The sequence below is a fragment of the Montipora capricornis genome, chromosome 9, assembly GCF_036669925.1.
Source record: "Montipora capricornis isolate CH-2021 chromosome 9, ASM3666992v2, whole genome shotgun sequence".
Lineage (NCBI taxonomy): Eukaryota > Metazoa > Cnidaria > Anthozoa > Scleractinia > Acroporidae > Montipora > Montipora capricornis.
In genome coordinates, this window is record NC_090891.1 from 29,854,733 (window position 1) to 29,868,337 (window position 13,605).

General features: G+C 40.0%; 1 protein-coding gene across 1 annotated transcript; it reads left to right on the forward strand.

Annotated features, from left to right (window-relative positions):
* Positions 1 to 3,526, forward strand: LOC138017016 (uncharacterized). The gene is made up of 8 exons (XM_068864220.1): positions 1 to 59; positions 331 to 429; positions 829 to 858; positions 1,175 to 1,237; positions 1,369 to 1,440; positions 2,030 to 2,101; positions 2,599 to 2,649; positions 3,421 to 3,526. The coding sequence occupies exons 2-7, from the start codon at positions 366 to 368 to the stop codon at positions 2,616 to 2,618; spliced, it is 321 nt and encodes a 106-aa protein (XP_068720321.1). The 5' UTR covers positions 1 to 59; positions 331 to 365; the 3' UTR covers positions 2,619 to 2,649; positions 3,421 to 3,526.
* The last annotated feature ends 10,079 nt before the right edge of the window (positions 3,527 to 13,605 follow it).

Below are 13,605 nucleotides of genomic sequence, written 5' to 3' on the forward strand. Positions count from 1 at the left end.
AAGAGACTGCATGAATTCGTAGTGAAAGGAAAACGAGGCTGGGATATTCATTCAACTGGGTTCGTATCCATATTTTTCTCTAAATAGGATGATAAATTTACTTGAAGCTCTATCTATAACCAATTTAAGTTTTCGATACCGTCTACTGAATTAAAGCAAGTTCCTATCATAAATATTGGTTATGTTAAGAAAGGATCAAAATCTCATCTTACACTCCTCATTGTACGCTCTGATATCATTCGTTCTATTAGGGACTTAACTTCACGTGAATACGGTTCTTTCCTAAATCATGGGCTTGGTGATAAGAAACCTTGTGTTTTTTTATTCCAGACATTTAAACAAACGCGTTCGGGGACAACTTGAACATGAAACTACAAACAACTATGCTGTTTCTTTTTTTGATTATGGTTTGTATGGATGCACTAACCGGTAAGTTTTCGGCCAGACAGGAAAGTCTGACAAGGTGCGAGTTAAGCGTTCTTGATGTTGGCTTTTTGGTTTCTTTCGCGCCCTTTCCATTCCAACTGTAACTGCATGTTTCATCACTTTTCTTTAAAAACTTGACCTTTTCACAAGCTAGTTACTTTATACCAGTTAAAGACAGATAGACGATTTCATTCAGAAGTAAGGCAAATCCGATGGTAAGATCACTTAAAAATAGCCATTCCGGTCTGCATGCACGCAGGCATCAATGACGAGACTAACACTGAAATCAACTGTTTTGGAATTTCTTTGATGTGATCAATATATAGTATTAAGAGTACTGTCTATTGCTTTGTTCAACTAACCGTTTTTGCTATTATTATTTCTTTTAAAATCCAAATTTAGGGGTGAAAAGTAAAGCAGAGGCTCGATGGGGTGAGTCATGAAAATTCTATCTTGTTCTCTTTCCTTTTTCGTTTGAGAACACAACAAAAGTGAGAATATTCATGTTAGCAGTTCAGTCTGGATGCATTCTCTTATGTGGTGCTAGCTAAGTGGTTACGAAATCTCGAGCCTCACTTGCAAAATCACTAGGGTAATTTGCTCCCCAGCGTTATCCCGAGCTGAGCGCCACGCCGGGTCGCTTGTATTTGCTGTCGGACATATGATATGTGTCTGTGTGATTGACCAGAGTAATTCTTCTGTTTAAGCAAAACCTTATTTCATTCTCTTTCTTCCTTTGTCTCGTCAGCAAAGCAGCACAATAATGGCCGTTCACTTCGGAAGTGGTCTAAAAAGGCATCTGTCGATGAAGGTATATTGAGACGGCACCACTTCTTTAAATTTTAAGAATATGATTTATATCAGTGAGGTTTGTCAAAAAAAAAGGTAGTTTAGAAAATGCAGTTCTGTCTCTCACCGTCTCTTTCCTTCAACTGTCAACAGAACATGATCGGTCCTCAGAGATAAAGCGCTGGCCATGGCACAACCGAAAAAATACGATTAATTTTGGCAAAGGTAGGTTTAACAGAATCTACAGTTATTCCAAACTGCCCATACTCGACTTAATGGATCGTGCAATGTCGGAAAGCTGAAAGAGCAAAAATGAACTCAACCGACCTTTACAAGAAAGATTTGCCTTTTCTCTTGTTTAAAACGACTCAATACTCAATACAACGCTAACGTTTATGTCCCACACAAATTATAAATGAGTCGTTTTGGGAACAAAAAGTAGAACATAAAGATTTCTTAAAATAAAAAACAAGGCTTGAATTGCCCTTGGACATTAAGATTATCACCATGTAAAAACTACCAATTGTAACTATGTTGCTGACTTGACCAGCGGCCTAGTGGCTAAATGAAAGCTATTAAAATAACCTACAATGCAGGCGTCTTATTGGAGAAAGCCACTTCTCTCTATTTTGCCTCATCTCTTCCGCTTCTGATCCACCCACCCCACTTGGTGGCAATTTATTTCTCTCCCCAATCTTCCTCTAAGTCAGAAATTCAAGATGGCCGCTAAATAAAAATTCCGCGTGGAACATACTGAGTAGTTTAGAAAATGCAGTTCTGTCTCTCACCGTCTCTTTCCTTCAACTGTGAACAGAACATGATCGGTCCTCAGAGATAAAGCGCTGGCCATGGCACAACCGAAAAAATACGATTAATTTGGGCAAAGGTAGGTTTAACAGGATCTACAGAAGTAAACATTTCGCGAAAGACATACTGAGTCCTTGAATATTGAAAAACACCTGCAATGCAGGCCACTATTAAAGTTGACTTAGTTTCCAAATGAATTGTGGTCAGCATTGCCGCAGCCCCTTTTCTGTTTCACTTCAATTACACGAAATGAAATCTTCACTTAATGTTTCCCTTCAACTAAACACGGAAAATGTGTTTATAAGGAAAGTACAAGTTATGGATATCGAGCACAAAGTGCCCAATTGATTCTCAAGATCTTTGACTACCCGCGGACACCGCGGGTCAACCCATGATTATTTAACATTGACTGCCACATTTTGTAAGCTGATCTTTGGTTCTAAACGCCAGAGATTAGTGCTACTTGACTTCAACTCCGAGAAAAAGAGTTGAGTCCTCCCGCAGTTTGTACTTCGATGTTATAAAGGCATCGAACTTCCATCTCCACATCGGAACTTCACTTTTATGTCATTTTAGGTGAACTTGAAGCCAACTGAAGATAATAACGTTAAGCTCGCATTAAGATAGGTATGGAAGTTTCGACACAAGATTAAATCATAATATATTCCTAATGACAATATCGTCCAACGAGCTAAATAAACAGGAGTGTCCCTCTTTCCTGTTGGGTTTGGACCGAAACACACGACAAGACGGAGCTAATTTCTCACACTATTATGAGACATAGGCAGGTACAGTTACACAATCAAGTTGCTTTATTTTGCACCAAGAGACGAAAAGAAACATGCTAACCATGCAACAAAAAATGTTTTACCTCACTGGGCCGTAGTCTTGTGAAGTTTGGAACCCAGAACAAAAAACCCTCAATTTTTCTTCCTTCGGCCGTGCTGGCGGTTGACCATAGCATGATCGTGAACACTCCTGTTTATTAGCTCCTCATGCAAGGGAACATATGAGTCGGAGCTTTCAAATGACACATTTTTATTCTGAGTTAACGTTTCCTCAGACCATCTATATAAAGATCGGTTTCTCAACTTGGGCGGGCGTTGTCTATGCATAAATTAGAGAGATTTCGGATCGCGTTTAAGACCAGCTTTTTTCGAAAACACGGATCTGAATTGCCTACATGACTTTAGGGGCTCTAGAGTTTTTTTTTTGGCAAAATCATCGGAGTGGAAAAGAATGGGTGAATTCAGACGACGTCTTGACACTGAAAAATGATCAAATGATACAGAATTTTGTTTCTCATTGACATGCATTCAAAATGTTGCCATTTATATGTAAAGGATGTTTTGTTGATTTTTTTTTCATTTATTTACTGTTGTTATCATTTTTTTGCAGCTTGCACAGTAGATTATTTCCCGAAACAAACAGTCGCAGTTCTTTACCATCTATGTGCATCATAAAGCAAGGACTCTTTATTGTTCAATAAAAGATTGCCCAGTTACATTGTGTACTTGATGTATTCATTTATTTATTTTACCAATTAGCGTTAGATTTTTTTACAAGTTAAAAAGATATCTGATTCGATACGTGCAAACCACGTACTAAGTTTTCTTTCACTGCCATGCGTAGTTCTTCTCTCTCTTTCACGTACCTTTGAAGATTTCCTAGAGATGAAGTTGTTTTACACAAAAGAAATTAAGTTCCTACGAGAAGAATCATTTCCTGTCGGGAAAGATCATGTAGCTGACATTGAAATATACCAGTGTGCACTTGGATAAACTACTAAAACTTCTACGAAAACGTTTTGTTTAACTTAAAACTTGCCATCGCATGTGATTTAAAAAAGCCAAAAAACTTAACGTTTGTTACAGCTGATGGAACGCTTCGATACTAAGCGACGGAATGCAAGTCGTTTCCGTACAGAAGCATCCAAATTCTGGAGGTCCCGCGGGCACCATTTCTGTCTTGCTCTCCCATCCGGGACTGCATGCTTTGTCATAGTACTGTGGGCACAAGGGCTCGCACAGGAATCCCTCAAAATATGCAGACACGTGGCAGATGCATTTATCTTGGCAACCTTCATCCGGGACCTTAGTCACCATAATTTGTCCGTTCTTGTATGACTTGTCAAAGTATTTGCATTGACCTAAAAGATGGGAAACCAATCATCAAAAGTTCAAAATTTAATTCTGTGAAAGTACTTTAAGGCAACACAAGCCCGAGAATTAGAACGGAGGTAACCTAGCCAAAGACCAATATCGACGTTCTTTACTGACATTTGAAAAGAGTCTTCATTCAGTCCGACCATTTTTTGTCTTCATTCCGCGGATATTCCCTAGCAATGCACTTAATTAGAGCCACAATCTTATGACTGAGGGTTACAAAGTGTCCCTTCATTTATCTCCGCAAATTCAACTTCAAGTTTGTCTAGAAAAACAAGGAATAGAAACAACATCGAGCTTTATTTGCATGGCTGTAAAGTGGGTCGTGTCGTACCTTATTGAACGGGCTTCAGGATTGGCTGATTAACTGAGGAGAAAGTGCTGGATTTGTAATTACATCCACAAATGGTTAGACTTTCAAGGCTTCTCGGATAAACCTGGTGGGCCCCGTCTCACAAGCTTGGTTCAAAACCTCGAAAGGGACGGGCCGTTCAAGATGCAACACACTATTACATACATACATACATACATACATACTTAATTGACCGCTCCCCATGGGGGCTTTTCAGGGCCAATGAATCAACGAAACAACAGAACACAACAACAACAACTGTTAAGAATCCCAACTGGCCGGAGGCAAACCAGTTGGCTATTTACAAGAGCGTAGCTGAGAAGTTGAACCAGAGACTACCTGGAACAAATTCAGCGAGTGGTCAGAGCCCGTCTTTGAACCTGGGATCTCCTGATCTCAAGGTAAGCGCCCTAACCACTGGGCCACACTGCCTCCTGCACTGCCTCCTATTCAGAAAGAGCAGGGCACGGTGTTCCCGGTGTTGCGGTTTGGTCTCTAGCTCCATATCGGGGGATATTTCACTTCCCAACTGCGTAACAAGCAGTCTAGAAGCCTACGTGCAGATGTATCCTCTCCTCGAATTAAAAACGGGAGGGAGAGTACGGCTACACGTAGGCTACAAGCAGTCTGGCAAAAGTCCTCCAAACAGACCTGAAAAGCCCAGGAGGAATTGTGACTATTACCTCACTAATTAAGTCAAAAACAACAAAAAAAGGAAGGTGACACATGCTATCACCAACCCAGTGTTGCCAACACATCAAGCATGCGCACAACCATTTCATCCGGTCAATTAGCAGCCATAGGCAGCTGTTTCGGAATCGCTGGGCCTCATCAGCCTGGCGTAGCTAAAATACCAAGCAGGTGTATTTAGCACCCCTTTAGCTGGCAGCTTCACATGCAACACATGTGGTAAGCTGGGTTGGGAACAGCAAAACTGTTGTCCCACGGCAAGCGTGTGGGAAGGTGGATCACATTAAGAGATCGGTGTGTCACAATAATTTGTAAGTGGAATTTTCAAAAAAAAGTAACGACGTAATTACATCATTTTTCACTTTAAATAATTCTTTTTATCTGAAAAATGAGCATAGTAAGAGCACAGAGAGAAAAACACGTTGTCTTAAATTTACAATAACGTCAACAAACGTTTCCGCCATATTGATTTTGTGTTCATGACTTGTTGTTTCCAGGCTCCACAGCAATGATGCTGGTGTACCAGACCTCCTATTTCGAGACTTCTTGTGAATTTTTTCAGGTTTTTTAAAAATCCGACCGACTGACCCAATATCAGGAATCGCATTCGACGTCAAACGAAAAAAAAAAAGGGGGATGGCCTTACAAGTCATGTTCATTCACTCATGAGGTATTCACAGAAATCAGTTCGCCTCTTATTTCAAACGTTATCACCAGAATTCACAATCTGCGGACTGAAAGACGGGTCATAATTACGCGGCAGGGAGGGGATTCTGGTTCTGTTCTAGAAAGAATTTGTCTCTTACAGAAAAATAGATCTTGCACACGAGAAAAAGAAAATAGTTTCATCTCATATCTTTGTAAATGTTTTCATGAGGTTTGGCTCAAGTAAGAGACTTTCTTTTTCCCAAAGTGATGTTTGATCTTATCCTCTCTTGATCTTATATATTGTTTGATGTCAAGTGTTCCTCGAACTTTAGTCCACATTATTAAAAACATGAACCGCGAGTTGTTCTGAGAGCCCTGAGCCAAAAACAACGCTGCGTCTAATGTTACTCGTGTTGCTGCAAATAGGTAGTTCGCGATTTTAACTTAAGGAATTCTTCGTGTTGTTGACTGCAATTCGGTCTGTATCTAATTATGTGCAAATTGTTTAGGCTATGAATCAAGTTGAAAGATATGGGAATTAAGGCTTGCCTGCCACTGATAATTAACAAAGGTATTTCATCAGCAGCCAGTTTACATCCTAAAATATTTCCGGCTTGGTCACTCATTGCAAGACTTTTAAGGCTCTTGCTTAATGCTGATAAGTTGATTTTAACTCAACACATTTTAATCAAAGTACGCGAAAACGCCAAATTACCAAAAATGGCAACAGAGAATACATATTTACACGGAATCGCAGAAAATTTTAATTTTTCTTGACGTCAGCAAACTTGCAACCACACCCAAATGCTTAGGCTTGTTTCGGTTTCTAAAATATTCAGTGTAAAAATTCGGTTAATATCGTGCAATTTAATTTTCACTTCGTAAATATTCCGACAATGTCTAATACTAGGTTTATTTCCTGAAATAATTTGCTTTAATCACTTCATCTTCTGTTATGGAGGAGAGATCACATTCAATGTTTTGAAGAGGCGGGGTGAATTTAACAAGCGATGCAAAATACTCGCACACAGGGAACTAATAATAGACAAAAATCTTGCACCAATAAAGAAAATTCTTGAAAAAATACGGCACTCCCCAGGTTGTTCCTGAGATTTGAACGATATTTGTCGAAAAAAATGAAATTCTTGTAGAGGGTTGTGTTGTTAAAATACGTTCTTGGAAGTAATGATGTTAAAAAAAATTATGTTTAGAGGAAGAGGATCAGCCTTTGCCTGTCTCACGGGAAAATTAAAACTTTTCACAGCTCTTCGCTAACAAACCGCCGTTGTCATGATCAGATAAAGACCACAAAGTGTTCTTTAGCTAATGTATTACTAATTTTCTACTCAATTCACCTGATGACCTTGTGGATCGAGCGAGCGCTGCGTTGTCAATGAACATGACAATGTCGAGTATTGGGTCCGTAGACCAACTAAAAACGATGTTAAATTGAAATTTGATTGACTTAATTCAAAGTAAATTGTATTACAGAGTGCGTATCTGGTTTTTATAGTTGACAAGCGATACCGGCCACACCGGATTGCAAAAAATCTAACGCATGCGCGAGACGCATCCATACATTCCAGCCTCCACCACATCGCATGCCGCCTTCGTCGATTCTGAACTAAATGACTCTTACAGAAAGACAAGAAAAAAGCGAGAGAGCAGTTTAAGTTTTCTGCTTATTTTCCAATACTGTCGATTTTATGCCTTCGAGTTTTTGCAATATCTCCAGCCCGGGGTGCTATTCTTAATTTGCTCACATTCGCTTAACTTCAACAATGAAGTTACTGCTTGAACCACACTTTGTCAAGGGAATGGTGATCGTGGCAGTTTTTTTCCAAGCTTTTTTCCAGTGTGTCAGTTTCAACGTAAAGTAAAATTAGCACATTGAAGACCCCTGAAATGTGCACAATTTACTACGAAACCCAAACAAAGGACATCAACCTGTCAAACGGGTGCGATTCTGTACTTTGTCCGATGCTTCCTTTGCATATATAACAGAGAACTTAAGGAAATTAAATTTAACCTGGAAAAATATCGCTTGCTCGAAATTAACTCCGTCAGTTTTAGTGTCCAGAGATAATTACCGTCCCGAACACTGTGGAGACGATGAAAAGTTGGAATCGAATACACATTGAGAATATTTATCTCGTTTATCCAGTTACAAGTGAGATGAAGCAAAGTTCAGTTTGAGATGCCGCATAGTCAAAACAGTATTTTGACTTTCCAAGTTGATAATACAGAGCAATGTAATAACAATACTGAAAATATCTACATGTGGCTCATACGATTTTCAAATATTGAGTGCATGGTTAATCAAGCTGTGTAACAGACGGGGGCTGAAAAGCAGAAACAACTACAGATTTTTTCGAACGAGAAAAACCGGAAATCGTCTATCGCGGTTTTTCACAAAACAAATCGACCATTGCAATGTTACTAATCTCACCTGTGCTTTCGTCAAAACTTTTCTCCATAATCATTTCCTTAAATTTCGGATAAAGAAATGTCGTCTTCGCCTCGCAGGAAAGTAGCGCCACACTGACAGCAACAAAAATACAAAACTTGCGCAGCATCGTGGGGAAATAGCCAGTTGACAACTTGAATGAGCTGTTGAGTTTGGCGATGTCTTAAGTAAAGAGGCTGACTTGGATTCGTTGTTGTCTTTCACGCGTTCTAGTGAAGGTTGTAGTGTCCACAAAGCGACCAGCACACCCGTTTTGTCGATCACTTTCGGTTGTAAACAATTTTAGTCATTCCATAAAGTTTCCGTTTGTTTTTTCTTGTGCACGTATGCCACGTTCATTAGCTTAAAAATCAAAGAATTGACATCCCTGATGCGAAAAGGTCAAGTGCTTAAAGATGCTGCCTCAACTGTGCAAACCTAAATTTAGCATGTTGCAGGGAGGTTCTGCATTGTTATGTCCCTGTTATGGGCGGTCGTGGCTACCAAAAACACAAGAATTCACTCAAAGATAACACTCGATTCAAGTGACTGCATCACTTGTATTTCGCTCACACCATTGGCATTGCGCAAATAAAAGCCGGACTATTCAAAATTTGATTTGAATGTTTGAACATCTTTTGTTTTGCTTTAAGGTAGTCCTTTTATGTTTTCGCTGTTCTACCCTTACCTATTCTGACAAGAAAGCTGTTTATTTTAAATTTTGGCTGTATCAATAGTTGAGGGTAAGCGCCATGTAATTTATATCTGGTTGCCTTTACTAATTGAATATTTGATACCCAGTAACATATCCCCGATACATTAAGATTTGTGACACTCTCTTTTGGTAATCCACCTTCCCACACACATGCCGTCATTCTCAGCTGCCAGAGCTGCGATCCTTTTAGCCAGTGCCGTGGATTGCATCTCTGGGAACGAGAATGGCATGGAGAAAGGCTGTGCTGTTTCCAACCCAGCTTACCACATTTGTTGTATGTGGAGCTGCCATTTAAAGGGGTGCGTAACATACCCGTTTGGTATGACATTGTATGTCATGCTGATGCGGCAACAACTCTCCTTGGTTGCCAATTGACCGTGTGTAACGTGTTGGCCACACTGGGTTGGTGTAAGAGTGTGTTACCTTGCTTTTCTGTTTTGTTGTTCTTTCAAGATAGTGGCCAGTGATGAGAGATGGCTAATTATGGCTGCGTCGGCGAGGGAGTGAAAGAAAGAAATGGGTTTATCAACTGTGGTGATATGGTAAATTGAGCACCCTAAGATTTAAGCCATTTCCGTTTACATAAGAGGGGTTGGGCATTTGGTGTCGAAGCCGTTCCTTTTCCGAGTGCAGAAGAATGACCTCATTAACGTATTCAGTTAAATCCTAAGATAGTCCCTACATTACATCGTCACTCTGTGATCTATTCTGTACACCTTATTGACGTGCAATCCCAGAACAGAACAAATTGAACAGATTGAGATTTTTTTCCTTTATTTATTTATTTATTTTACAATTGCGTATTGGATTTACAGATTTAAAGATAAATGACAGAAAAAAGAAAAATACGATTTAAATGACGACTCGCCGAGGAAAGCTAATGAAAAACCATTAAGGCTTGTGAGCTTACGGTTCCTTCACAAAATTCTTTTGAGATGGATGTCAATATAATAAAGATACAAAGTACGAAGGAAAGTTTTTATTTGTAGTAGCATTACGTACTTCAGGTAGACTTGGCAAGAGTGCCTGTTGTGCCATCAGAATACGAATGCAGTTTAAGTTTCAAATTTATTTATTTTGTCTGTATCACCAAGAATGAGGGAGGGGGTAAGACAAGAATCGGGATTGACGTGATTTTTCGTTGGGAAAATTGGATTTGATATCTGCAGGAACTGGGATTTTGTTACGGGGAATGCGAGCTAAAGAGTCCTAGATGTGAATGAGATTTGCCTTATCAGAGGACATGAGGTATTAGTTCTGCTCAAAATTGCTGATATCAAATATTTCATGTGGTCTTCTTGTGTTCTTGGCCACGGCCATGTGAGAGTGAGGACCTTCCTGATGAAAACGATTGAGTCGTTGCCCAAGTATGAGAGCTGTGGTATTCCTTTCTTTTGTTTTACAAAATTGAACGTTTTGTCCAATTTCTTAGACAGGCGATCTTTCAGTTTTGACAATTTTACCTCAATGGTGGAGCAAATGTGATTCAGGTCAAAAATGGTCACCTCTTGACCGGAACCACATTTGCTCTCACCATTGAGGCGAAATCGTCAAAATTGAAAGATCGCCTGTCTAAGAAATTGGACAAAAAGTGAGTCAATGTTTTAAAATGAAAGAAAGGAATACCACAGCTCTCAAACCTTCCTGATGCTAACAGACTTGTTTTTGAACCTCAAAGCTCCTTACCTACAACATCCCTATACCAGTCCAATACGGCTTCACTCGCGGCACGAATCGACTTCCCTCAACACACTAGCTAACACTGCAACCAATGCAATCACTCGAAAAGAAGAAGCTCATATGAAGTATTGGGCAAGGCACCATGGCAAATGTATCAGGCACAGGAACTAAATTATAAAACGTCTTTGAACGCACCCTAACGATTTGCAAGACCTTCGGCCTAGCGATTGTTATTGGTCTAGTGAAGAGGGCGAAGACTCCGAGAGGATACTTATGTTGATGAAGTTAGTAATAATGATGATGACAGTGACTCGGAAGGTGACGTAGAGAAACGGGAGACTGCACCATTCAGAATACCTTCATGTGCCAGGTGATAGTAGGCTTTTTTCGGCGGACACTTGGGTAAGCAATTCCGTGCAGCTGCAAATTATACCTCGCACTGTCTTTATTGCCTCCGTTCTCCAGTAATCTAATGTTTCGTTTTGAGACTTACCATTAATTAACTGCTTCCGTACAAAGTATCGAAGCTCTAAAATTATGTTTTCCTTATCATAACCCCGGTTGGGATTTTAGTAGCAGGGACTGGTATTTGTAAGAAAACTTGCCACTGGAACTACCCTGGGTACCAGAGGGTTTTTTTTCTTTGGCGTGATCTCTGTGAGCGGCAAAGCCGTGATGACGAACCCCGAAGCCGTCGTGGTGAAGGAAACAAAACCCTCTGGTCACGGCAGTTGGGAATCTCACTTCCCTGATCTGTGATTATGAACACGGTCGCTGATTGGTTTTCGAAGTCAGTGCCAGTCCTTTCCGAGTAAAAACGATCTAACATTCAATTTCATTGGTTGAATGGCGATAGTGCACCACAGTGGCCACAAAACCGGTTTTGAGCGCAAGCAGTGCTACGAAAACAACACTGGGAATTCGAGCGAGCATTTAGAGGTTGCACAGTGAAATACACAGTAAATTCTGGATTTTCGGAGATTTTAGAATTGAAACCTGTTCAGCAATTTTATCAAGCGTGAGGATGTGTTTGCGGTCCTGTCAACTGGATGAGGCAAATCTTGATATTTCAACTTGTGCCGAAAGTTTGTTCGCACGATCGTGGTTTCAGTTATCCAAAAGCTGCCATCGTAGTGGTTATTTGTCCCTTGAATGCCTTGATTAATTCGCATATCCAATCCGAAAACCGTAAATACTAGAAATAATATTGCGTTTCGAGTTAGAAGCCAGTCACGCGTGAGAAAAGTGAAATCACAACCACCAACGGTAATTAATTTGTGGATTCATGTCGCTTTTTGATTGGTTGCTGCACGATGGGAAATGTCAAATTGAGTTAAAACGTCCTATTCCCAAAGGGCTTGAATTGGGTACAACATTGACACCACCGTAGAAAACCGGTTTGACAAGATATCTTCTTTCGAAATCGCATGGAAGTGAAATTCTTTACTGCCGTGACCAGAGGCTCAAATTTTTGCCTCTCCGTTTTAACCGCCCCTCGCGAAAGAAAAATAAAACCTCTGGCACCCAGGGTACACTGGGACTGGAATTTTGTCCAAATTTGGACTGGGAAATGGCATTACCACCCCCTCCCCCCCTCCTCCCATCCCTTCATGACCCTAAAGAATACACTGTCTTACACAACAGCTGGTGCCAATGGCCGTGGCCACGTAGATCAGTGCACACAGCAGCCGTCGGCTACTATGTGCCTTCCTCTGCGCGAAAACAAGTAAAGGGTTTCTGGAAAGTGCAACAGAACTTGACCACACATGTTGCTAGACAGTTAGGCGACACCCTCGATTTATCCTTCTTATCTGAAACGAGTGAAACATTTAACCATAAGCAGGTGTACACAATTTATTTTCAGCTAGTGAGAAGTAAAAGTGACTGGTTCGCACCTATATACGAAAGTCCCGACTTTTATCTAGCCTTGAAAGCAATCATGAAACGTGCCAAACGATGAAAACTTTCGGGAAATCGCATCAGCATAGGTTGGCTAAAGATGGTCGGGCATTCCTGGCAACGTCCGAAGATTTTCGTGAAATGTTCTGGTACATAAAGGTGTGAATCTGATGATGGGGATCAATGTATCACAGGCTTTCTCTTTTTGAATCCAGGTTTTCGTTTACCTGCCGTCATATTACACGCAACTCTCCTCCCCGCTTCAGGCCCATAACTCTCACTTAGTACGATTTCCGTCCATGAATAACCGGCCATCGACTAATCTCCTCTTCCATCAGTGGCACAAGATGGATGCTGCGGTGCAAAAGGGTGTCTTCAAGTATTTTAAACTGACTGTATATAAATGACAATAATATACATCTAGGAGTGGAGTACATTATCGAAATTAGACAAAACTTATTGGCTTCATGAAAAAAAAAAACTCTCCTCATAAGTAACAGGTGAATTAGTATAACGATATGCCATAACTCTGAGTATCGAAACTGAAGATAAGCATAACTGATGCTCTAAGTTCAAAATAACGATTAAAAAAATCGAATTTAGGTTTTTTCGGTTCCAACGAAAAGTAGGCATAAATGTAACGTTTGAGTTTGCACACACCTGATCTTCACTAAAAATGCACCCGATGTACTCTTTGGTCTTGTCCATTTACTTTGCTTTGCTTTATTTCTGATTATTTCTTATTCTTTCTGGGACACTTGTCAAAACCTTATGCTTCAAAATTGCAAGAGAAACATTTAAGTTTCTTTATCAGGATTCAAACCGGTGATTTTTGTTTAAAAAGCTTAACTTATCCAAGACATCTTTCATAATGAATCGGTATTTTGGACCAATTAAATTTCGTTTTCTTAAACAAAGGTTTTAAGTTGGAGATGCTTCAGGTTTGGTTTTTTAAAAATAGATTCATACTGTCATTTGCATTTGAAAA

Bases quoted from the DNA above. Each gene is read 5' to 3' on its own strand.
- LOC138017016 (XM_068864220.1), top strand. From the start codon at position 366: ATGAAACTACAAACAACTATGCTGTTTCTTTTTTTGATTATGGTTTGT. The intron at 1,238-1,368 runs GTATATTGAGAC...AACTGTCAACAG, and splicing joins AAAGGCATCTGTCGATGAAG to AACATGATCGGTCCTCAGAG. The intron at 1,441-2,029 runs GTAGGTTTAACA...AACTGTGAACAG, and splicing joins TACGATTAATTTTGGCAAAG to AACATGATCGGTCCTCAGAG.